This window comes from Schistosoma mansoni, chromosome W (assembly GCF_000237925.1).
Source record: "Schistosoma mansoni strain Puerto Rico chromosome W, complete genome".
NCBI lineage: Eukaryota > Metazoa > Platyhelminthes > Trematoda > Strigeidida > Schistosomatidae > Schistosoma > Schistosoma mansoni.
In genome coordinates, this window is record NC_031502.1 from 3,202,937 (window position 1) to 3,228,982 (window position 26,046).

General features: G+C 32.8%; 1 protein-coding gene across 1 annotated transcript in view; it reads right to left on the bottom strand.

Annotated features, from left to right (window-relative positions):
• Smp_057790 (putative fibrocystin l) overlaps nt 1-26,046 on the bottom strand; it is a gene marked incomplete at both ends in the record, with an annotated part of 60,418 nt that overhangs the window by 12,378 nt on the left and 21,994 nt on the right. The window contains 10 exons of the mRNA XM_018799937.1: nt 2,004-2,264; nt 3,800-4,010; nt 6,023-6,226; nt 8,881-9,048; nt 12,411-12,540; nt 13,916-14,152; nt 16,545-16,692; nt 18,033-18,219; nt 19,406-19,546; nt 21,667-23,265. Of these exons, the coding sequence (XP_018653800.1) occupies nt 2,004-2,264; nt 3,800-4,010; nt 6,023-6,226; nt 8,881-9,048; nt 12,411-12,540; nt 13,916-14,152; nt 16,545-16,692; nt 18,033-18,219; nt 19,406-19,546; nt 21,667-23,265 (3,286 nt within the window). The remainder of the gene's footprint in view (nt 1-2,003; nt 2,265-3,799; nt 4,011-6,022; nt 6,227-8,880; nt 9,049-12,410; nt 12,541-13,915; nt 14,153-16,544; nt 16,693-18,032; nt 18,220-19,405; nt 19,547-21,666; nt 23,266-26,046) is intronic.

The window sequence follows — 26,046 nt, forward strand, 5'->3', positions numbered from 1 at the left end:
TCAAAGGTTCTAAAATCATAATGCACAAGGTAGAGGAACTCATCCATATGGCTCCACAATACTCGGTCTCTGGAGCCATGATAAGGTCACAAAACTCTCTCAGCCTCAACCACATAGCTTCAATATTGTTTGTATGTACTCCGATTGTGTAAGTTTGTCATTTTTATTACGCATACATCACTACAACACTAATGCATCTGAACAGCCTAAGCTTCAGCAACATCTGCGAATATTTCAGCCAATAATACTGGTGCTTTTATTATACAGTTCACAGAAATTATTATAATTTGCCTTAGTCTCAATCTGGATCGAGAGAAAAAAGTTCCTTTTCTAGCAGACTTCTTCCTTTAACATATATTACATCGAAAGATAACATCATTAGGGTAGTCTGAGCACGGTCGTCAAGTCAATCGTTTACCGCAATTACAAATAAAGGAACCTCTTAATAGTCCCATTTTTTGTAGTCGCTTAATTGTCACGTCTTCTCCAAAATCCTCTTTGAACCGATTGTACATGAGCATCAGGTACTGAAATTGACGCTGTGACTTTGAAATCCTTCAAACGCTTCTGATTGGCTCGTCCATAAATTATAGTCTCGCTACTTGTATTTTGAACGATTTGCCTAATTTTGACATAGTACTTAATTTATTTTCAGTAATTGTCAATATTCTCACATGACAGTTATGTATTGTTCCTTGACTCAGAGTACATGTAGTGGTTTAGTGATTCAGTAATACTTTGAAAAGTTTAAATTCTCTTTGACTATGTATTTGACAGTATGATTAACCTATTGAAGCTATATATTATTTTTAGTCTTGTATCCTCGTTGCCATTATTCTTTTTCATAAGAGTAAAATATGTGTCGAGAGATTCCTTAATTTGGTTTCAAGATAGAAAATATTACCCAATAGTTAGGAATGAATTATCTGACTGTTTATTTGACTGCTGATAATCAATCACTCGCTAAATTATAGTATACCAAGACATTGAGAAGTATCTCCTATTGCTTCCAGTCTAATCAATGTGACTACATTTACTGACGGGACCTTCATTTGCATAATGAAACAAACAAGTTACCATATATTACATTTCTCAAAATTAGATATCTTCAGAAGAAATGATGTAACGTGCCAGTAGTACATCTTTGGAAGCCTACTTGAATAGGACAATACATGAACATTTGAAGTTGGAAATATGGTTTCATAGAATTGCTTAACTACGGAAAAAATATAACAAAAATAAACTAAGATGGAAGCGTCAGCTTTTCAATATCTGGTTGTGAATATTGTGTTGAGTATTCTGTAAGTTTCAAAGGTAATACATCTGAGAAGTATTTATTTATCGACCGGTGTTCACTAGTGATTGTTTTCAGATGGAGTATTGATTGGATAGCATTGAAACGCATTTGTCTACCAATGAGTCTGTCTCTGATCTAAGTGATATAATATTCACTTAAGAATACAAGGATCGACTAGTGCTCGTTATGTATAATCAGTTTATGTTTAGTCTGAAAGCAGGTAAACTGAAAGAAGAGCACATGCTTTATTGACTACATCACTCAGATGTTCGCCTCCAAAGTTCGAAAACCTACCCGAGCTGGATTGTTCACCACGTGTTCGATATGTAGACATAAGACTTAATAGTAAAAATAATAAGTAAGTATTGCTGAGGAGTCCTACGATGGGACGAAACGGCCGTCCAATGATTCCAGGTTTTCAATGGTGGTCTAACAATAATTGGTTCATGACCTCAATCAAAAACATACTAGTCTCCACAACCTCATACTGATAACATTAAATAGTTACTAATATTATTTTAATTAACACAAAATGTCCATTGGAATCAACAACCAATCTACATTAAACAACCATTCAAAACTTAAAAACGCTTCATAGTTGTTTCGTCCTAGTTCACGGTTCTTCAGTTTTGATCAATACATGATTTCAATAAGATTTAATAATCTATACAAATAATATATCGATAAAATGTTCAATTAAAATTACCAAAATCCAAAATGTGTTCCACTTGCAGCAACATTATGTTTTACTGTATTATTTGGTTGTGTAATCCAAAATGCCGCTGGTACAACATCATCATTTAATAAACTACTAGTACGTTTAACATGTACAAATAGATTATATTGAATTAAATTTCCATGTTCAATACCATCTTCTAAGAATAATGCACCACCCATTATATCATAAACTACATTATTTTCTATTAATACTTCATGTGTATTATGTATATTAATAGCACGATTAAAACTCTTATGTATAGAACAACCACGTACATAAGAACTGAAAATAAAACAAATACTTTGTATGAAATAAAGTGTACACATTAAATTAATATTAAACAGAAGAAAAAGAACTAATTTCTTTTAATAGTTGAAAGCGTGAGTCAATTGAAGCTATACCACCAGGGAAAACCTGGAAGCACTGCTTTAAGGACGTTTCGTTCTATTGTGGGACTTCTCAGAAGTGAGCATCCACGATCCCGCCTCGCGAGATTCGAACCCAGGACCTACGAGCTACGCGCCAGAGAACTTAACCGATAGACCACTAAACCGGCATTCGATGGTGTTTATGTCTAACTTCAACCAATCCACGAAGTTGAGCAACCGTTTTCTCTGGTGGTCTAGCTTCAATTGACTCACGCTTTCAACTATATAAATACTAAATCTCCACAAAAAGCCCTTCTGATAATGTAAATTATGGAGAAAATGTCCTCTCAAGATGATTATGACTACAATATATATTGACTTGTTTAATGATGAAACAAAGAACAAATAATGTTCAGTGAAGAAGTAAGGGTTATTCTCTTCTACCCACTGTAATGATTTCAATGATATTCTTTCGTTCGTATTGTAAAATATTAATATTTTTAGTTCGACAGCAGATGAACATTAAATTTGGAACTAAATTACAATGCAATGAATATATACGAAGTCACCCTAGTAAAAATAGATAAAACTATAGGAAGATATTTGCTAGTTCCCTTATATTGATTGTTTGAATATTTCCATTGATGTTTAGAAGTGCTGTTGATCAGTCTGTTTTAGCACATGCATATCTTGTGCAGAATTTCTTTGTAATTAGGGCTCATCGCTTTTATATACCCGCATTCCTGTTTTCATATTCATTTCACCATTCAGCTCTGCGTATAAGGAACTTGTTAATAATATTTGGTCTCTTCACCTTCGTTGCTTATTTGGTCTTCTTTGTGTATTAGCTATGTTACTTATTTATATTCAGTAATATATTTCGTTGTCAATCATTTTGACAAATATACCTCTTAGTGTCCCTTCAATTTTGTGTGATAATTTTAAGTATTCACATGAATTTGAGAGATGCAATCACCTAATAATTGTTATGGCTTACGCCTAACAATCCTAATAATTCCACTTTATCTCATGTTCGTTCACTGAGTATATAGGACCAAAGGTACTGGGTTCGAATCCCGAAGTGAAAATCAACATTGGATTCGGGTATATCCAGCTGATGCAACATAAATCCTGAATCCCAATTCTAGTCATTATTCAACTCTCCTTAAACGTGTGTTACTTTTGTTATACACTTTTACTAAAAGTAAATATTAAAGACAAATCCGTAGCTGTAATTCAGAATTTTGTGTGTAACTCAATTGTTTACTCTGAATCCTCAAATAGATTTAACAGTACCATAATTTGAAAGTACCATTCTATGGAGTAAGTAGCATTAAATTTTATAAGTAGTAATGTTTTATCCAATCAAATTAACCTATTTTTTTTATAAATAGCAAAAAGGGATAATGAATTTACCCATTCATCAAGCCATTTAAATGAAAATGTATAGGATATCGACCAAGTCGATAGGCTTGACCCATGAAATAAAACTCAGTATGTGATATATAAACTTTAACTGCGCCACTATCTACAAATGGACCACCAATATGCACATGTCCTCCATATTCATTTGCACCCAACTGTTCATCTGGACTACCTATCATACATGTATGAGTTGCAAATTGATCTAAATATATAAGAGAAGAAATATTTTATAGTGAACATGAAATTTTTAGATTACTGAATCGAAATTCAGTAGTTCAAAATCATTTTATGAAAATAAACAGAGTCCTTCCAGCATTAGTAGTTAATCTTAAATGACGTAAAACAGACTTTTGTACAAATTTATTGAAATGATCTTGTATAAACTATTATTGTGTTGTTAAGAACTACTACTTAAGAGTATACTGTATTGTCAATCTATCAAATATAAGTAGTAAGTAAGGAAATTTCCCTTTAACTGACCAGATTTATCATTATAAAGAAAAACAGTATTAGCGATACGATAAACAAGAAATTCACAGAGGTTTTGTTTGATCCACGCAACTAATATACTGATCATTTTTTTCAAGATCATCTTTATAAATACCCCTACTATGGATAGTTGTAACTTGAATCTGTATCCGTTAGTATGGTAACACGCTTACACGATTAATCTTAACTTTCGCGAATCATGTTTTAATTAGATGGGCTTGGAGAGTTTGCTTTATTCGCTTCTCATCTTACTGTATCCGAGTGGATGTTTGCCTGAAATAAAGTCATCCGACTTGATTTGAATTTGGTTTTTATTACTGCTGCCGCTCATGCTTCACTCATCATTTCCGACGTAGTCAGAATCTTGATACAAATGTCGTATAATTAATTGATTTGATCATTTCTCTACGTGAAATCTATTTATCAACAGAATAATTTCACTAGTGTTCTAGTGAACGAGAGCGTTAGGGGGAGAGACGAATGAATGTCTTGAATGAATATCTTGATAAAATATGAGAACCATAAACTAAATAATTCATTTGCGAATTTCCGTCATTTGTCCTTCACATTCTGTATGATTCTTTCAGTTTACAATTCCTTTCTATTTTCTCTTGTATTCTCTTCTCTTTTAAGCCTTCTGCTGCCAGTTTTCCCACTCTCTATTGGTGCTACATACTACTTATATCTGTCGGCAAAGGTAGTATACATCACAGTATAAATGACACTGAGCACATGAAAAATCCTCTTAACAAACAAAACTTTGTTCGGAAACAGATAGTTTATTTTGGTTAACTAACCATCTATTCCCTCATTGTAAAATAGAATTCATCGCGTAGTTACATAAGAAAAGTTGAATGACTCAATATCTGTTCCATCACTTAGACTTGATGTATTGAACGGAGTTCAATCAAAATAAATAACTAAGAGTACTTAAAGTTTGCTTAATATTGCTTGAAATTCTCAACTTGTTGCAGTTAGAAATTTATAAATTACTCGTAATAAACGGATACACATGATAAATTTTGTGTATAGCAACATCTATGACAAGATGAATAGTCTATCACCATTCAATATAATCAGTGTTGACTCAGTGATAGTTTAATTTATTCATTCATATCGAATCCATATGATTTACGTCACTCAATATCCTTCTATTTAGCTTTGATAGTTAAACAATCGTCAATGTAAGGTGTTATAGAAATGATCAAATTTGAAGTTTCATATTATGGACTGATTAGTTGATTCACATTTAAACGAAATAGCTTTCTAGTTTTATTGGTTGTTTATTTAATATCAATCCATTCAATTTGAAATGGTCTAAATTATCCTGTTGTTGATATTGTTGACCTAAATTTGATAAGTCTTAGTTGTCATGTGTGCGTCCCGTTAGAATTCCCTCGATATACACATCATGACACGAGTTGATATAGACTTGATGGATTGTGGTTTACAGTGAAATCTAGGACGTGTGTTTTATCTTACTTAGGACTCGTCAGCTGGACGTTAATGTTCAATCCAGGACTCGAACCAATAATGTGAAAATTCAAAATCAAGTGATTATTTCGAAATAATCCATAGAAATTAACCTCTTATAAGGGGATTTCAGAATTTGTAAACTTGTACCGATCATACAACAAACCAAAACACTTAACATTATAAAATAAAAAGAACCACACTATATACTCATTTTATAAGAACAGATCAATTCAATAAAAAAGGTCATACCTGTACTAAAAGCACTTGAACATTTTGGTACACTTGATGATACAATTGGTTCTTGTGTTCCACGTATCAAAATATTTCTACTTAATAGACCTACTTCAGCAACAAAATTTCCAATAACACCATTTGGATAAATTTTCTTTACGGATAATTTTTTGTAAGCTAATGGTGTAACCAACGTAATTGTACGATTATCTGATGAAATTTCTAAACAACAAGGTATATAATAGGAGTTTGATTAAGTTTACAAATATAATTGCTACATATTCTTACTTATTATCAGTAACAGCAAATTCGTTGGTTCTGTTTGTCACCCGATTGTCAGCTTATAGGAATTCCCTTTCCACAAAACCTCCGTTCAAAATACATTCAAAGAACCAGGCAGTCAACAAAGTTATCATCAAACAAATGTTTAATAAATACTCAACCAAAATATGTGAACTAAATCAAACTATGTAGTTCCATTCGATTTGTATGAGGGCTGTGATACTGCCCAGGTGCCCAAACCGAAGCACGTGGTTTTCTTAGGGGACCACACCCCGAGCCTTTGACCTAAAGGTCTAGTCCACAAGGCAGTGGAGCACCGTGAGGAGATGCAGTCCCATGGTAGCCGGTGATCAATGATTGATTCATACGCCATTTGTTCACTCAGAATACTGGAGTCCATGTGCACCACTGGTTTAGAATAAGGGTTTTCCAACTTCTCTAGGTGAACTTTCCGTGTTCACCGACCCGGTTAAAGCACCGGGCATTCGCTTTTCGTCCTCTCAATTTCGTAAACAACAGTAATGCCACGAGAAGGCAGTGAGTAAGACTTCCCTGGCAGAGGCTATATATCGAATGAGATTTATGAGGCGCATATTTATCTGGTGCTTCCTTGTACCAATATTTATGTGTTTAAATAAAATAAAATAAAAAATGTAGTTCCATTTAGAACAACCTCTGGGTAACCATAGAATAACTACTCAAGTCTCATATTCCCCATTTCTCATCTTATCCTATAAACAATAGGAATATCTTTTGAGTTGAACGCTTAACGTTTAAACTACGGAGCCAGTATGAGATGTCATAAATTGATTAAAGTTAAACATACATAGCAATGGATGCCTGGTCAGTGGTCTATAGTTGTCTTTCAGTGAAAAGTAAAAATCATCAGATATCTTGGGATAATGTTGGTCTATCTCATTATTTTGCCTGCATAGAATTCCTCACATTCGCAATAATTTTACAGGGAAATTGTAGTTTTATATACATAAGATAAATATTAATGGATGTTTCCTACCGGCAGCTAACCTTGTTTCATACAGTAGAAGGTATAAGGAATAGAATTCCGAATTTAAGCAATGCGAAATTTTCTTTGAATGATCTTTATTACTGCATACGACAAAAATGTCATTAAGAGTTAATTATGCAAATATCTCATCATACCTAGCCAAATAACCCTTTACATCATGATAGTGATTATACTGTTACTACATTCTTATAGTTAAACCACAGTTAGTCATAATATTTAACAAATTACACTTGAAATGTTTAATATGCCTAAGATAATAAAATAAGCTCGTTTCATCAGGTTATAACCTGTTAGTATTTGTTGGATCAAAGTGTTCACAAATAAGAATGAATACGAAATCACATTCGTTTCAGAACGATCCCCACAGTATATCATCTATGACTGTTGATTCCTTATTTTAGCTATCTAGTTATTTTTCTAATAATCTTACTCAAATGATTCAAAGCATAACAAGTGACTGAATGAATAAACTACATAGTCGTTTGTTTTGTATTCTACACCAGTCAGTCTGAATAAAATCTAATTAGAGTTAATGAAATAAAATACTTTCAATTATTTAGTAAGTCATATATTTTAAAGTCGTTTTGACAAGGCGCTTAGCATCAGAATAATAATAAATGGACGAAATGAGTGAGTGTGTTGGTGGGTAATATTGTCACATCAATCGATAACTTGGTGCTGTTAGTGTATTTTTATACTTACAAGCTTCTCAGTCGACTTTTTTAACATCTTGGGATTGGAACTATTTCTCCTGTCTATTACGTTATAAACGTCTGCTTTTCTTAACTACACCAAACTTTTTTTTAGGATAATCAATAAAATAGGAACAAAATAGCTCATATCTGAATGTAGTATTTGCTTAAATCTCAGACTTTCAACGATTCCATGATGAAAATCAAGAAAAACCGACAATAGCACATTAACTGCTTGGAACTTTTCAAATTTCAATAAGTTTTTTCAACTTATAATCGCCTCTTGTATCATATAACGTCACAAATCAAAGTAGATGTTCAGCATTCAACTGATTTCCAATATTTGATTCTTAACCTAATCACTCTTTTACAATAGTAAGTATTCAAATTAAATACAATGATTACAGTTGTTTAAAACTAGAGTACTTCAATATTGAATTTATTTTCTTTGTATGGGAAGCATCTAGGCGGGAAATTTCAAAGTATCTCTTGGGTTCTAATCAATAATCTGGTCTAGTGAGCAAATATCATTACATCCATCTAACAATCAACAATTTATTCACTAGTTTAGAGAATTACAAATCTCGTCTATTCACTAAATTCCATATTAAAGTTACGCTATGATGATGGTTAATGTAAAAACAAACCTGAAATACTATTAAGTTATGAGTTAATTATACTACTGATTGAAACATGAGATTTAAGTAATAAAGAAATTTTATAACAATTTTTTGGGGGGTTAATTATGAGAGATGATTGTGAATAATAATTTCAAAAACATTCTTCACCAAATCAAATCATGAAGAATTCAATACAAGTATTTTACCGAATAATTGGAACTTGAATTTTCTGAAAAGTAGGAATCATGAATTTACCTTGAATGATATGTTCTTCAGATTCATTATGTGATGATTTTCCTCCAGTAGATGTAATAATAATATGTTCATCAGGTTGCCAATCAACTGGTTGTTCTAGTACTAGTTTATTCGTACCAGGTTCAGCTGTTTCGGCTAATCGTGTCCATATAATATTTCTAGGTTTACCTTAAGTATGAAAATAGAAACACTGACATATATTATTTGATTTACTTAAACAAAAATTGCTTTAAAATAAAACTGTACATGTTCTCCTCTGAATAAATTATACAGAACATATATGAGGCTGAATTATCTTATCGGTTAATAATCTCTACCGTGCCTAGTCTTTCAGCATAGTTAATTATCATAAATGTCTATCAATGTAATCGTATTTCATCAACATGTACATTATAGTGAGTATTTCGAGACAATCCAAACAGAATGAACGTATGACAAAAAATATTGATTAAAATTCTATCCCGAATATTAACAACTGCCTAATTGAAAACCTTACTAATAACGATATAATTATTGTATATGGTTTTAAAATGTTAGTTATCATCTGGACTCAATAACTCGGTGGATAATTCGTTGATATTTGAAGTGAAAGGTACTGGATTTTGGTTGTAATTTGAACATTAACACTGGAATGTATGTACATCTAGTTGTTGATTCCCAAATAAGACGAAACGCTAGTCTTGAATTCCATCGTTAGCCACAATTTATTTATTTTAAACGTAAATTCATCTAAGGTGCTCACTATGTGTCACTAATCACGTGTTCTTGATGTACGCTCATTCTAACGTTCTTAGTTGAACTTATTTTCAGGAAGGGAAAGTGATATGATGGAATTAAACATGCGAAATTTGATCCTTTCGGAAATCGATAACTATGACATAACAACTACATATCATAGAAAGTTATTGATCTATCCATATTGGCTATTGTTCAATTCAATTAAGACAAACCTGACTGTACAGACATTACATAATAAGTAGTGTATTTATACATCATAATAATTTATTTTAAGAGTCAAATAATTCCTTATAGCCAATCGTTGTTTTTCACAACACGTCAGGTTAAACGTCACAATATCAAGCATAAGCCAGTTAAGTGTTCAGTAAAAGCAGTTAGTGACGAACATAAAAGTTCTCCAAGAAATTTGATACTATCTCAGGAGGGAATTAGGAAAAGACGTTGGAAGTGGATTGAACATACATTACGGAAATCACGAAACTGCATCATGAGGCAAGCGCTAACTTGGAATCCTGAAGGGAAACGGAAAAGTGGAACACCAAAAAACGCACTGCGTCGGAAATTGGAAGCAGATATGAAAAGGACGAGTAGCAACTGAGAAGGGTTGCCCAGGACAGGTTTGGATGGAGAGTGCTGGTGGGCGGCCTATGCTCCTCAACGAGGGGTAACATGCGTAAGTAAGTAATGTTCTGGGTTTTAACTCGAATAAGGCATCTTTTTCATAAGGGAAGTTAGGAAAAATGTGAACCGGAAAATGATATAGTATATTGAAAGGTTTATAGATATTGTTGAATTTTATGGTTCGTATAATGAACTGATCATAGCTAAGCAACTATTGAAAACAAAGGGGCACAAGATAGCCACTTCGTTCTAATAAATCACTTCTTATGAAGGAGAATCTATGACGTCAGCGAGACTCGAACCCAGAGCCTTCAGATTTCACAGCGACCACTGAGCTGGTATCTGGCGATTCACTTTAACGTATTCATAATATCTCGCCACCATCATACAATGATAAGCTAATGTTTGTCTCACTGTTTACATCATGAGCTGATCCTGATTAAACTAAGTTAAGACCGAAAAATGTGATATATTTGCACTATATGTTTTAAGCAATCTGGTCACACATATACTTGTCAAGGCATTTTAAATAAACATTAATTAAGGTCAATTAAATGAAAGTTCAAATAAACATAAGGTAATAACTGTAAATAAAGGAGAGAGAAAAACAAACACTATATAGAAATAATGGTAAATTGTCTCATTATCCTCGGTAATAAAATTACTTGAGGATTATCAGGTCAAATTCAAGGTGACGACAAATTATTTCGGTACACTTAGGGGGAGTTTAAATTTACTGGTACTCAAAGCTTCTATAAACCTAAGAATTCATCCTTCACAATTTCTATAAAACGTTTTCAAAGTTGTAATGATGTCAATCCTATGCCCTGTTTCAATTATATGGTTTGCTAGGGTAAATAGCTTGACAAGTATATGTGTGACCAGATTGTTCTAAATGTATGGCATCTTCTCATAGTCTTATTAATATTATAAAAGGGACTAATTACTTAAAATTAGTTAAGACCAGTCTATGGTGTAAGCTATTTTTCAAAAAATGTAGTGAAGATAAGTGAACAGAAGAACGATGAATGAATATTCATTTTATAAGAAATTTCATTGATATCTCAAGTTGGTTAATGTTAGTTAAGTGTTTTGCAGATGTAACACTGACTTCGTAATAAACGAAAACACAGGTGGGGGACAATCAATTGGATTTTAATACTAAATTACAGAATCTCTTGGTGAAATATAAGAATCATACATCAAATAGTCCATTTAGAAATCTCCATTATTTGTCCTTCATATTCTATCTGATTCTTCCAATCAGCAATTCCTTTCTAATTCCGTTTCTGTTTTTGTCAAGTTGACATTCATAGCCTTCTGCTTTCAGGGTTTCTAACCCTCATTGGTGATACATACTACTTTTATCTATCGACGTAAGTAGTATACACCACAACTTATTAGCATTTCAACTACGATTCTATTAAAATGTATATTAAATAATATCCCTTGTTTTAAAAATGTGCAATTTCCTTTTAACTTGGTCATTTACTGTGTTTAGAAATCAACATTCATAATTGTAGAACTTTATTTAAATAAACTATTTTCAGATAATAAAACATAACAGTGTTTATCAATTTAAATGTGTATGTGGTCACACATACATAGAGAGGAGCAATCGTGATCTGAAAATTAGGGTGGGTGAACATGTACCAAAATGGTTGCAAAAACAAATGGAATCAAATGACTCAATAAGAGTAGAGGATAATTATCCATCATCTTTTATTGGCAAACATAAAATCGAAACAGGTCATAAGATTGATCTTAACTCGGCTTCCGTGGTGTTGTATAAAAATGTAAAAGGGCGTATACTAACGTTTATTGAAGCCTTAGCCATCTGAAAATTCAAACCCCCTTTGTGTATTGAAAAACAGTTTGTTCTCTCCTTAAACCTACCCTGGTAATATAGGCTTATTAACCAGAGTGATTAGGTTTCAAATTGTTTTCACATTATTATTATTATTATCCTTGTCTATTCTTACCCCCCATTTCCAGTCTAGTTGACCTTTTATTTTTATATATAAATGTTCTTAACAAGTATATGTGTGATCAGATTGTTTAAAATGTATTGCGCTAATATCTCATCACATAGTTCTGATAATCTTCGTTTTCTTATTACATTATCGAAAAAACTGTAATAATTAATAAAGAGAAATGTTAATGCAACTGACCGTGTATACTGATTGTACCATTACGTAATGCTAAAACTTTAGCACCGTACAAAGGTAGTTCTTTTTCTCGTACATGTCCATGTAGTGTTATCGTAGCCTGTTTAGTATAGGGTTCTTCTGGTGATCCAATCTAATAATGATAATAATAACAGTAATAGTAATATCATCCAATATACATTACACTTCCAGTTACCTTAGTACTGTAGAAAACAAGAACACGAATGGGGACAATCGAATGTCTTTAGATACAAATTACAGAATATCACAGTAAAATCTGTGAACAATATAGTAAACACTTAATTTGCAAACTATTAATCAAATGTTTCAATCTTGACTGTTTCTTCTGTAAATATCCGTCCATCGTCTCTGATTTCATTGTTCATGCATTTTCATACTAATTGCGCTCTGTTCCCGTTCTTTCCTTATCGATCTTCTACTGAAATACATTCAATGCTCGACTATAGTTATATACTACTTATGTCGATATAAGTAACCCACACCATAATAGCATTAGAACAAATCAAAATATTTCCTAACAAATTATATTTCTAACTAGGGTAATTAAAATTCGAAACAAGCATTTACATCCATCAGTAAGCGAGTTATAATTTAAACCGGAAATCAATCAGCTTAACATGTAACACTCAAGTGTTAGTTAAAATTTGAATATATATCAGTTGGATTATTTGTCTACTAAATTTTTATACATGTTCTACTAAATAGTGAAAAGATGTATTGTTTCCATGGAAGTTTCTCGGCAAATTGAAGGAAGATTCTACGTTTTAAAGTTGATGGTTTTATATCTTAAGATAATTTGTTATTAGTAAGCCAAAGTTTTCAATGATTTTCTAATGTCTATGTACTTGTCTCTGTACTTGAATATTACTGTTCCCCGAAAGTAAAGAAGTTGACTGTTTAGAATATGCAATTTAATGCTTTATATTATTTGAAATGGAATAAAATAAAATGCGCTAAAGTACATCATTGATTATGTTTACACTACGGCACTGTATTTCCTCTCTATCTATCTTCAGTACCACTTAATGCATTTTAGTAAATACATATATATATACATAAACTAGCTACATGAGGTATTTCCTGGAGTTCTAGTGAGAAGCAGTAACCAGTGGAGTTCAACCAGGTCTGTTGGGAGATATCAACTCACTGAAGTCATTGGTGAAATGGTTGATCAACTTCGTGGATTGGTTGAAGTTAGACATTAAGACCGTTGGATGCCAGCTCAGTGGTCTATCGGTCAAGTGCTCTGGAGAGAGACTGGTAGGTCTTGGGTTCAAATCTCGTGAGGCGGGATCGTGGATGCGCACTGCTGAGGAGTCCCATAATAGGACAATTAGGCCGTCCAGTGCTTCCAGGTTTTCCTTGGTGGTCTAGCTTCAATTGACTCATGACTTCAGCTATACATAAAAATTACTTAAAATCTCCACAGAAAACCCCAGATATATAAGCCTACAAATATTTCTCTGTAATAACCTAATAGAACTTACTAGAAGTTTTCCATTATTTAGTATTAATATATATTTTGAATTTAATTGTATATCTTTTGTTGGATCAAAGAATAATGTACCACCATTAATAAGTAACATTGATAGAATTGGTGTATCTACATCTAACATAATATTTTGATTGGCATTAATAACAACAAAATCATTTTCAACAGGAATTGGTTGATTATCCCAAGTGAATTGACTTGACCAACGATCCACATAGTAAAATGTGAAATTCTTTTATCCGATAATATGAAAGAAAGGAGCAATAGAAAATAGAGAACATATATATAAACGTATATATACTTAAGCATTTCATAATAAATTAGTGATTATATGTTATTTATTAAATTAATATGCGTTTGTGAATATTGTTGAATTCTATTGAGGTCATGAACTGATCTAATTTTGGCAAGCGTTTAAAACCTGGAAGTACTGAATAGCCGTTTCGTCTTTGTATGGTGCTCCTCAGAAGCGCGTATCTACGAACCCATCACAGAGAACTAAATCCGGGACCTTCAGCTTCACATATGTTATATCCCGTGGGGATTTATAAATGGTAACTTTGAGAACTATCAATGGACCAATATGATATGTATATTTCCTATTGTATAATTGTTAAGTAACCAAACTATCCATATTCGTGTTCATCTTATTATAAGCTTTATTTTGACCTATAGACTATTATTATACGATTTACCATTCTTGAGTTATCCCTAGTCCATTAATTACTGTTCCCCCTATTCACAACCACATTTGGCCAAATCTTGTACGAATGTAATTTTCTATTTTATGGTACGGTATGGTCAGCTTGTTTAGTATATAAAATCAGTATATTCGAGAATAATGATTCATATTGCAGAGGCTGTTATTGGTGTTCTGGACTTAACTGCCTAGGCTAGGCAGATAGCAGGACTGATAAGTACTCTAGACTGCTTATACGGTTTTCGTGTATCATTGCTCTGACCGATAATTCACTCCTCTCTGATTGGCTGAAATCATCACATTCATATATAAGCAGGGCACGCACACACACGATATAACACATGTGAACGCCTAATTTCTAGAATACTGAGCCTGAATCCAATGGTATACAAGTTTAACTTTGATCAATCTATAATTTTGTGTGACCAACTTCTGTTGTCTTCGGTGGGTGCCTTCCTCATACTAGACGAGACTCCACTATATTAGTCACGACTTCACAACAGAACTGAAATTTCTTTTAAAAGTTAGTCAAATTCAGGCACATGGTGCTTGTTGGTATAGGTTTGTAGAAATAATTGGATTTGACTTAAGTCAAAGATCCTGGGTTCTAGTGGAAGCGTACTTCTGAAGGTTCGCATACGAGGACGAAACGGCCATCCAGTGTTTCTAGGTTTTCAATGGTGGTCTAACATTGGTCAGTTAATGATCTCAATTAAAACCTAACAATCTCCACAACCCTATACTGACGAATGAATTTATTCGATTAGATTTTTTTAGATTACGACTGAGAATCGTTAAAAACCACCAAGGTCTGAGCGATTATGTTATCCCGTTTTGATAGCCTAAAGGAATATTCATCTATGCCTCTTTCATATGAGACAAGATAAGACTAATGTATACAGTCAAGATTCAATGGCCGGTATTAAAAGCCCTAGGGAGACTGTAAAACTGCATGATCCTCGCTTAATTTTGTCGGCAGTTTACTGAATGATTGCTGTTTATTTCCAGAACTGTGAGACACAACTTCAAAACTGAGAAACCATTAAAAACGAATTTATGTTAAAATAAACAACGGTTTAGTACTCTGTCGTTCTCAATGTTTACGAAATCTTCAAGATACCAACAAAATCTTTCAAAATATAACTAAATTATATGACAGGAGAGGATCATTCATATGACCAGTTTCTTGTCCTACGATTTGGTCTTACTTCGGAATTAAGGATTACTATATATGGGGCTCTTGGTCAACGTTCAAGAAGATATTCTCAGTGAAATCAAAAAAGTTTCTATTATAATTCTCTCGACATGTAATCAAGATTAGATTTAGTCGAAATTGAGTGTATACAAACATTTATGATGAATAGATATCACATTATAACTTGAATTTAACTAGACAGATATAAGCAACCGGAAAACATCGAACACTTGCCTCGTCATCATATGTTATTGAGGACTTCTAGGCCTCATGACTAGCTAATAACATCTAAGTCATTGAACTGGCACCCTGTAGTTCATATTTTCAATTTCAGTTAAGTTATGATATTTCTTGATCTTCATCCACTGCCGTCAGCGGTAACTATCTCACCTATTACATGGTCAAACTTATAACATTCATAATGTTTAAACTGAACAATCTCCATCAATTTTACCATCAAACAATTAAACAAACGGTCAGCTAATATGCTTCTATGAAATTTTGAAGTCTTTGACACGGAAAAATTGTTATTTTAATTCACATAGTTCTTGTTCTATTCCGATTACTTGTAGGCATGTTAAATATCGGGAATTCAGCTGAATCTCCATTCAAATTTCATTACAATACTACTATTGGTATAAATCATAATAAATCATCATATTTTGTTTCTCTCTTAACATTTCAATCTGAAGTCATTGTTTCAACATCAATAACAAACGATATACTTACTCCAGATGCTTTGCCATTGTTTTCAACAATCACTTCAATAGGTACTTTTGCGCTTCCGTTATGTTCACCAGTTTGACATATAATGACAGTATTATTCAGCGATATTATTTGGCAGTCAGCACTACCAACCGTAACCGTAGTTGAATCGCTGAAAAAAAGAAAGGATAAACAACAATGAAATAACTGTAGCTTAAATTTATTATCTAAACCTGCTAAATGGATCAAAGAACAATGTTTCATAATCTTTTTTCATTTATACTCGTCGAACGTGTCACCCAATAATACTAATAATTTCGAAAATGGTCATGATGTGTATGCTACTTATGTTTGTAGATGTAAGTAGTATGTAGTATCAGCCGGAAGTGGAATGTCTGCAAGAAGAATGTTGAGAAGATTGAAACGAAGAAAAGAGAGAATCAATCTTTTAGCAATCAAGGTAACAAGAAGAACGAATGAAAAATGAATCTTCTAAAAGATAATTCACAGAAGATGTGCAAATGATGTATTACGTTTTAACAGGTCCCTAGTTTTTTTTAACACTTATGGTCATTCCTTCAAAATTCATCGTTACAACTGATGTGAAAAAGCCACAGTCCTTCTGATGTCGTCTATAGAAGATTCTTCTTTAACTCCAAAATAAAACCATAATAACCACAAGTATTGTTGTTTCAACAGGTGAATGGACTATGAATTAAAAACATGGTTTAGTCTAAATATCCGTGAATGACAATTTTTAAGGATAAGTTCAATTAACTACTAATTGAGATGAATAAATAGTACACTCAGTAAATATTAACTGAACAAATATACTTTTTATTAATCTTATCGCTGTTCATACGACTCATCCTTTTGATGAATGATAAAACACAATGACATGGAAAGAATTTTTTTAAGAAAAGAGTTCAATAATACTTTAACTGATGAACGAATGCAATGACTCTACTTTATTGGTTGTGGTCTCAACCACCAACAAATTCTGCTTGGCTCTAGAAGAACGAAAAAGTCGAAATTTCACTTGCAGTCTATTTCGTGGTGAACGAGAACATAGGTGAAGACGACCAAATGTATTTGAATGAAAAAACTACAGAATTTCCTAGTAAAATCTGAGAATCATACTACAATACTTCATTTGCAAAATGTCCATAAATTGTCTCAGACTTTGTTGTTCCTTCGTTCCCATATCACTCTCTGTTCTTGTTCTCTTTCCTTCGATTTTCACAACCTTCTGCACCACATCGATTTAATTCCAAGGATTAAATAAGTCCATCATCACTAGTCTTCGTTTTTTTTTTCACTATGCGTCGTCGGAATCGGTGTTTTTAGTACTAAACATAAGTCAGTTAACTAATTTTGTATGACATAATAATGACAGATATAACAGGTTTGTACAAGATATTATATTTTATTGCAACAAAGTATTAATACTTATTACAATTACAATACGTTGAGCAAAGAAAAAGAGCTCAGTTGTCAAATCAATTAACTTACTCAAACAAAGTACCAATTATGGTAAGATTTGTACCTCCACCAGTGCCTCCAATTAATGGATTTACACTGAATATTCTTGGTGCAAGATCTACATTATATTGGAATGCTCCAATTAACTTCTTTTGTAATACATTATCAATAGTAGGAACTATCACTGTAACATCACATATCTTTATGTCCAATGTAGCTAAGGTATACAAAAAAGTATATTTAGTTCAGTTATAACTAATAAAGTACTTTTTTAAATAAAAACAAATCGAAAAAAATCTTAATGGAAGATGTCGTTCTACTATTGTTAGGAAACGGGTACTAGGTAAGGATGGCAAATCGATGGATGAAGTAGTGAAACCTCATCAGCTTAGATGGCTGGGACACGTGTTACGTATGCCCAACCAACGACTGCCCCGACTTGCGATGTTCTGTGGTGTAGGAGTAGGTTGGAAGGAAGCTAGGAGCGGCCAGACTAAAATGTGGCACAAATCCATAAAGTCACTGACAAGTGGACTGAGCCATGTTGGTGGGTGTAGACTACCTGGTTGGGATTCGCGAGATGATAACAACCGATGGTTAGAGACCTTGAATGACATGGCTCAAAATCGTTTGCAATGGCGAAGATGCATCCACTCTTTGTGTTCTCCCAAATTCTAATCTTCTAAATTCTTCATGTCCGTTTCTTCTTTTCTCTTTTCAAATTTATTTCACTGCATTATACTCCTTGAATAACATCTTCAAACATTAATCTTTCGGATTACTGCTTATACTCTTACTACCTCTACCACTATGGGATTTGAATCGACAACTACATCTCTGTGCTAATGTGGTATGGCAACTCGAACTGATGTACGTACGTACGAAGTTCTACATTGTGACTAACTGACTGACTATTTTTGATTATACTAACAAAAAGTCTGTCTAAAAATTTGTATAATTTTACAAAAATAATTTTTAATAAATATTTCTTGGTTTATTTCAATACAGAAACTAAACTCATTTGCCCGTTTTGTAAGTAAACAAACAATCTCAATGAAGTTTTCTTAAGAATAAACTTTTGTGATGATTTAAGAATTTCAAAATGACCAGTTGCAGAGTTGATGCTCACTCAGGTACATCCAGCTGACGAGTCCCAAATAGGAGGAAAAGCGCGTCCTGGATTCTACTGCTAGCCACTATCCATCTTTGCTTACAATGCTTGTGAATTAAGGCTATATTGAGGCAATACGCACAGTATGCACATATGCCAATTAGAGACTGACCAGTTGCAGTTCTAACACATCGACGGAAAGATTCAAACAAACAATACTAAATGAATTTATAAAAGAAATAGTTATTTATTCGAATTTAAAAAAAAAAGCTATACTACTTAATTCACTTACATAATTTAGGCGTAACACATTTAAGTGCAAGTGAACTCCCTCCAACTATTGGACAAATTTGATCACATATCATAACAGTACTTTGTTCAACATCCATTCCTATTCCTTGAATCTCCACTAATTGACCCCCTTCTGTTCCACCTAAATAAAAAAATTATTAACGCATGCAATCTGAATAAATGATATACTTTAAATAAATAAGTTTTTACTTTTAGTTTTTAAAATATATATCTCAGATTTGTAGGTTGTATTTGTCGCAGATTAATTTCAGTTAGGGAACAATATCGAAAACCATGAAGCATTGAAAAAATGTTTTGTCCCATTATATGCTCATTTAATGACTCCACTAGGAATCAAACCTAGGTTCTTTAAGTCTCCACCGACAAACGCTTAATCATTAGAACTACTGAGTTCTATCTTTTTAATTTTCTAAATGTGAATGATTCTCTAGAAACTAGTGTGACATCTTATTATGTTGTTGTTTTTTCAAGAGAAATGTATCAATTTTTCCTGATTGTTAACTCCATTATTCACTCTCTATGATACAGCTAACGTTTATAATTAGTTTGAAGAGTCCAAACAAATTACAGATTATCATAATAGTTGAATTAGAAGATTCTCAGTATTTTAAAGGTAGATAAGTTGAGTTCAATTATGGTGTGCTACTCATTCAGACAGATATAAGTAGTATTGATGTGATTAGAGAAACAAAGGAGCTATGACAAACAACGGAAGCTATTTTTGGGGACGCTATTTCACTTGATTCAACGCTTGTGAAACACCAACATTTATCTTTGTCCCTAGTTCATTCTAAAAGCCATAAACTTTTGTTTGATGTGTGATTCACTGTCATACCCCTTTTTGTTTCAAAGTTATTGTAGTTTAAACGTAGCCTTTGCTACACTATTTCTCTACCCTAATCCACAGTTCTGGAGATAGTTGTATTTTCCTAATTTTCGGTGCGTTGTGAGCATGTTAGCCATCTATTTATTAATGTGTGGTTTTACACTAATCTGAATTGAAACCAAATTGGAGTGTATTCGAAGTTGAAACCGGAATAGGGAATAGATCAAGTACTGCTCCAGTTGAGTGGTCTTCTCTGTCGCGCGTATTTGTTAAGCAATCAGATGACAGGATAACTTCACGTGGCATCGTTTACTTGAATCTTCCCACTGATATTTATCACTACAGTTGATCAGCCTCATATTGGCATATATGCATACTCTGTGATGCAGATACATCCAGCTGACCAGATCCAAACATGATGACACATGCGTCCTGGATTCCACTGCTAGCCACTACCCATGTTTGCTTATAGATGATAGGATAGTTTTCGTCTCTCTGCCCAAGACAGTTAGTCTCACTTGGAACTCACGCCTTTCTAGCCTCAAGGTTAAACCAGTTGGACTATCGTATCAAGGCCTTAATCTAGATTGAGACAAGCTATCTTCTGTATATTAGTGGGTAGACAGACCAAGGACCTAACAAGTATATATCAAGAATTGAAAGTAGGGTTCTTATTGAAGGAAAAAGAACATGAGGAGAAGATAAAACAACGGAAACGGTCCAAGTAGCAACAGGAATTGAGAAATGATAGAGTTTGTTAGTGACATTTTAAGAAAGATGTGTAGATAGTGTATTCAATATATTTTTTTCATATTTTACAAAGCTAACACAAAATTATTCCAATGTGAAATTAGATCTACTCATTTTTAATTCATCTTCACTAAAAATCGATTATGAATATATATACAACAACTGTCAACCAGTATCAATGTCAGAATCTTCAATATCAATGTCAAGATAGTTCTACTCAATGGAACCGAAACTCGGAAAACTACCACATCCATCATCAAAAACTTATAAGTATTCATAAATATTTGTTTACACAAGAGACTCAATGTCCGTTTGTCGGATACCATCAGAAATAGCCTATTGTGGGAGAGAACAAAGCATCTTCCATCTGAAGAGGAAAAGATACTGGAAGTGGATAAGAAATACAATTCGAAAATCATGAAACTGCATCACGAGGTAAACACTAACTTGGAATCCTGAGGGTACGCAAATAAGTAAGTAAGTATGTATGTACGTATGTAAGTAAGTATGTATGTATGTGTGCATGTAAGTAAGTAAGCAAGTATGTATGTATGCATGTAAGTAAGTAAGTAAGGAAGTAAGTATGTATGTATGTATGCATGTGCATTTTAACAAGAAATCATAGGGAAAAATCAATTAAATTAATAACATTTTAACCAACTAACCTGAATTAGGACTAATTGAATTTAATGTAAAATTCACATAGATACTATTTTCTATTAATGCATAACCATATATTGGTGTATCAACAATAAGTTGATATATTCCATTTGGTAAATTTAATATATTACATTGAATATAATCATTTTGAATAATTATTATATTACATATAATTTGATTTAATTTCACTTCAGTCATTTTTATTTTTGTATTATCACCATTAAGCATTATACCATATATATTTAATTGAGTAATTAATGTACCATTATAATTTATTGAATTCATTGTAATATTTATTACTTTTGGTGTTTTACTACTTATATAAGTATATTCAGTAGTCATTAATGAACCATTAGATATATTAATTGAAACTTTATAATTATCTAAATATGAATAATTTAATTGTTCTGGTGTACGACATAATATTTGATCATTAGTTCTATTCTCATTGATTATTGAACATTCTTTTAAATTAAACAAAATTTTAATGTTTGAATGATTTAAATTGTTACCATGGAATTTGATAATTGTACCCCCAGCAAAACTACCTTCTAATGGATCAATTGTATTAAATATAATATGATTTTTGATTGTTGTATTGATATCATATTTTGAATAACCACGGATTTCATGAAATAATATAAAGAATACGTAATCTGATGATGATGGTGATGGTGATTCCATTAATTGACATGATAATATATCCATGGTAACTGATTTTATATCAATTATACATGGGGTATTATCAAAATAAATTTGTAAATTTGTATAATTTTCATTTGGTAATAAGAAATTGTTTCCATGGATAATAAAAGTTTGATTAATATTGATTATTTCATTTGGTTCAATATTTTTTACAATAGGTGTTGCTGATAAATCATATGAATATATACAATCACTATGAGTATCATGTTGAGCATCTATCCAATTATTTTGATTTCTTGGTTTTATTTGAACTTGTATAGTAACGTCTATATTTGATTCATTTGTTGGATTATCCGGTATCGGTACTAAACATTTAATATAACCTGATGTAACTTGGATAATTGAACATTCCTTCTCATTATTCAATGTAATTTTATTAAAATTTGTATAAATAGGATCAAATCCAGAACCATATACAATTAATTGTCCACCACCATAAATACTTCCTTTACCATGTGTTTTATCACAATTAATTTCAGGTAAGAAGAATGCATATTGTTCAAATTCATTAGTTGAAACTTGTAATAGTGCTAATCCAAGATCATTATGTGAAATACATGGTCTTAATGCTTGTCCAGTTAATAGACCAGCTGATTTAACTTGTTCTTCAATTAAATTACATACAATAGATTCTGAATCATTAATATCTTGAAAAGGTTGTGTACAATCAGCCCCGCCAACATTGATAATTAATTGATCTGCACAATTAGCTAATACAGGAGAAGAAACTGTAATCATACTTTCAGCATAAATATTAAATGGACTGAATGAAGATACTATTGGTGTTGCACAACCTCGATAAACAAATCCATGCTTTGTAAGTAACTCAGATGGTTTTGTTAATATCTCACAATTGAAACCGCCTCCACAGGTTGTCAATGAATCCCAGTATAGAGTATCTGTACAAAAGAACATACTGTACAGAATATAACACATCATGATATATAAAATAATCTTCGAAAAATATCCCTACATTTTAAATACCTCTACATTTAATGCATCATAGTAGTAATCTTGAGTGATTAATTCTAACCATATTGAAGGATAACTGGTGAGACTATAATTTATGGATGAATTTTGGGAGACATCAATATGATCTTAAGAAAATTCCCTGACCTATTAGAGTCTAAAGAGGGTCATACAGTAATGTGAGAAATCAGGATTTAGAGTTAGAAGTTGAGGTTAGAAATCATAGTTAGTGCTTTCATAACGAACTGATATCAGCCACAATACCAAAATGTTATTTAGACATATGAATGAATGAATTTTGCGCTGAAATCCATGACTCGCTATTTTAAATCTCATTGGTTGGTTCATAAATTATAATCTTACTTAATACAGCCTATTAAAAAGGGAAAAGGAGCGGCATAAGCACTAAACATAATAGTAACCAAGGCACAGAAAAAAGTCAAGAAAAACTCCATATTGTTTCTGACAAAAATGAAAGATTGTGACTGGTGAATAAACAATGCCATCGAGTTCCGCTATACTGAGAATATACGGACCTTCAAAAGTTCATGAGAAGAATGGCCCCTTACGTCTTATACTTTATATGAATAAATCTTCATATCATTTGATTGGTGAATGACTGGCTAAAATTTTAAAACCCTCCAGAAACCACATCAATAGATACAACTCTATTTATTTAATTTTGTCGACTCAATTACAAATATCAATGTATATGATAGAAGAATGATGTCATTGGATGTCACTTGTCTCATTACAAATATTGCACTCACAGAAAATATATTTTCTTATGTATCTACTTTGAAAACAACAAATTTGATGTTTATATCCCAAATATTATCTAAAAGAACTACTTCTACAGTGTACTCTCAGTGTGCAATACAGATTTAATAATCATTTCTATAGACAAACCGATGGAGTTGCAATGGGTTCACCATTTATTCTCCTCTTGGCTGATTTTTCATGGCCAATCTGGAAAATATGACACTTCAATCAGCAAATGAGATATTTCATTTATATAAGAGATATATGTATGATAATTTCATTATTTGTGAAGAAAAGATGAACCCCAATGAAATTTTAGATCGAATCGATAATTTTCGCCACTCACTTCAATTCGCATTCGAGGCAGGGGCGAACGAATATTTCATTTTCTTGATGTACTGTTGTAAAGGTCAGATGCTTCCTTACAGATATATGTGTATAAAAACGAATTTCTTTACCTGGGGAGCATTGAGTAGAATGTGAAACTTAATTCACCCTTTATCCTCAAAGACTAGGCGAATGTGCTCTAATGATACAATAGATGATGAACTACTTCAACTTCGACAGATACTCATAAGAAATGGTTATCCACCTTGATTTACTGACAGAAACTTAATGCCAAGACAATGTCGAGAAATAGAACCGATGGTCCAAAATTAAACTCTTTTTATGAATATCGAATTTAAAGGACGTACTGCTTCTGAACTCTTTAACAAGCGGATTTCAAAATCTCTGAATAAAACCTGTTCAGTTAAGCTCCGTATTGTTTTTTCAAGTCGGTCTACCATTCGTGAATGCGTTAAGGATAAACTTTCACTTTTGAGCACATCAATGTGCAACTAAAAATCTACTTGTTCATGTGGGGTGGGTTACACTGGCCGCACAGACCGATCGCTTTCCAGACGCATCTCAGAGTATTACCTGGCGTAACTGCTAAAAGGAGAATGCGAAACAATCACTAGTTCAATATAGGAGCATCTAATCGATTCTAAACACGTCGCCTCAATGAAGCCTTTCTAAAAAATAAAGTACTCAATCAATGGAACTGAATCGAAGAGAGGCAGAATGGAAAACGTATACACTGCTCAGGCGTTGGCGATCCATCGATTCAAACCCGAAATCTGTATATAAAAACGACATGACCAACCTCTCACTTTTACTTGGCCTTAATTCCGTTCTAACTCCGCCTGTAGCTCCACCGGGGGCTACTGCCGGTCTCAAGCCCGGATAAAGGAGGAGGGCTGGTTATGGGTCTAGCCACCACATCCCGCAGAAAACTAACTCGCTAAAAAAACGCTAACTAGAAAACAGTAATTCCCTTCTGCAGTGCGGTTTGGTCTTGTTTTGTTTCATCATTGTTTTCCAATTCTACACCGTAATCAGTTATTACCATTCTTTAATGATTTTTCATGGTTATTGTTCAACTGTAACTTTATCTGTAGCACTTCTAGGGTTACTGCCGATCCCATGCCCGGGTAGAGGAGTATGCATTGGCATGTAGTCAGCAACCCCACCCCGTAGAACACAACCTTGCTAAAAAAGATGTTAATCAAAGAAAACGATTTCAACCACTTAAACTCTGCCCTCCTAATTAAAGAATCTTCATTAAGTAAAAGTATGACTCTTTACAGTGAAAGCCGAGATTCTTAGGAAGTCACAAAACCGATACTCCTTGTAACAACCAGAACAATAATTAATATAAGTACATGAAATGTACTGACGATATGGGAGACTAAGATGATCAATGAAATGGCTACCGAACTGAGAAGATACAACTTGGAGATGCTCGGAATAAGTGAAACACATTGGACGCAATCTAGACAGAAAAGATTAGATTCGGGAGAGATGTTGTCGTGCTCGAGTTATAAAGAAGGAAATGCTTGTAGAGCGCAGGAAGTTGCTCTGACGCAGTCCAAAAAAGCACAAAAAACACTTATAGGATGGGAATC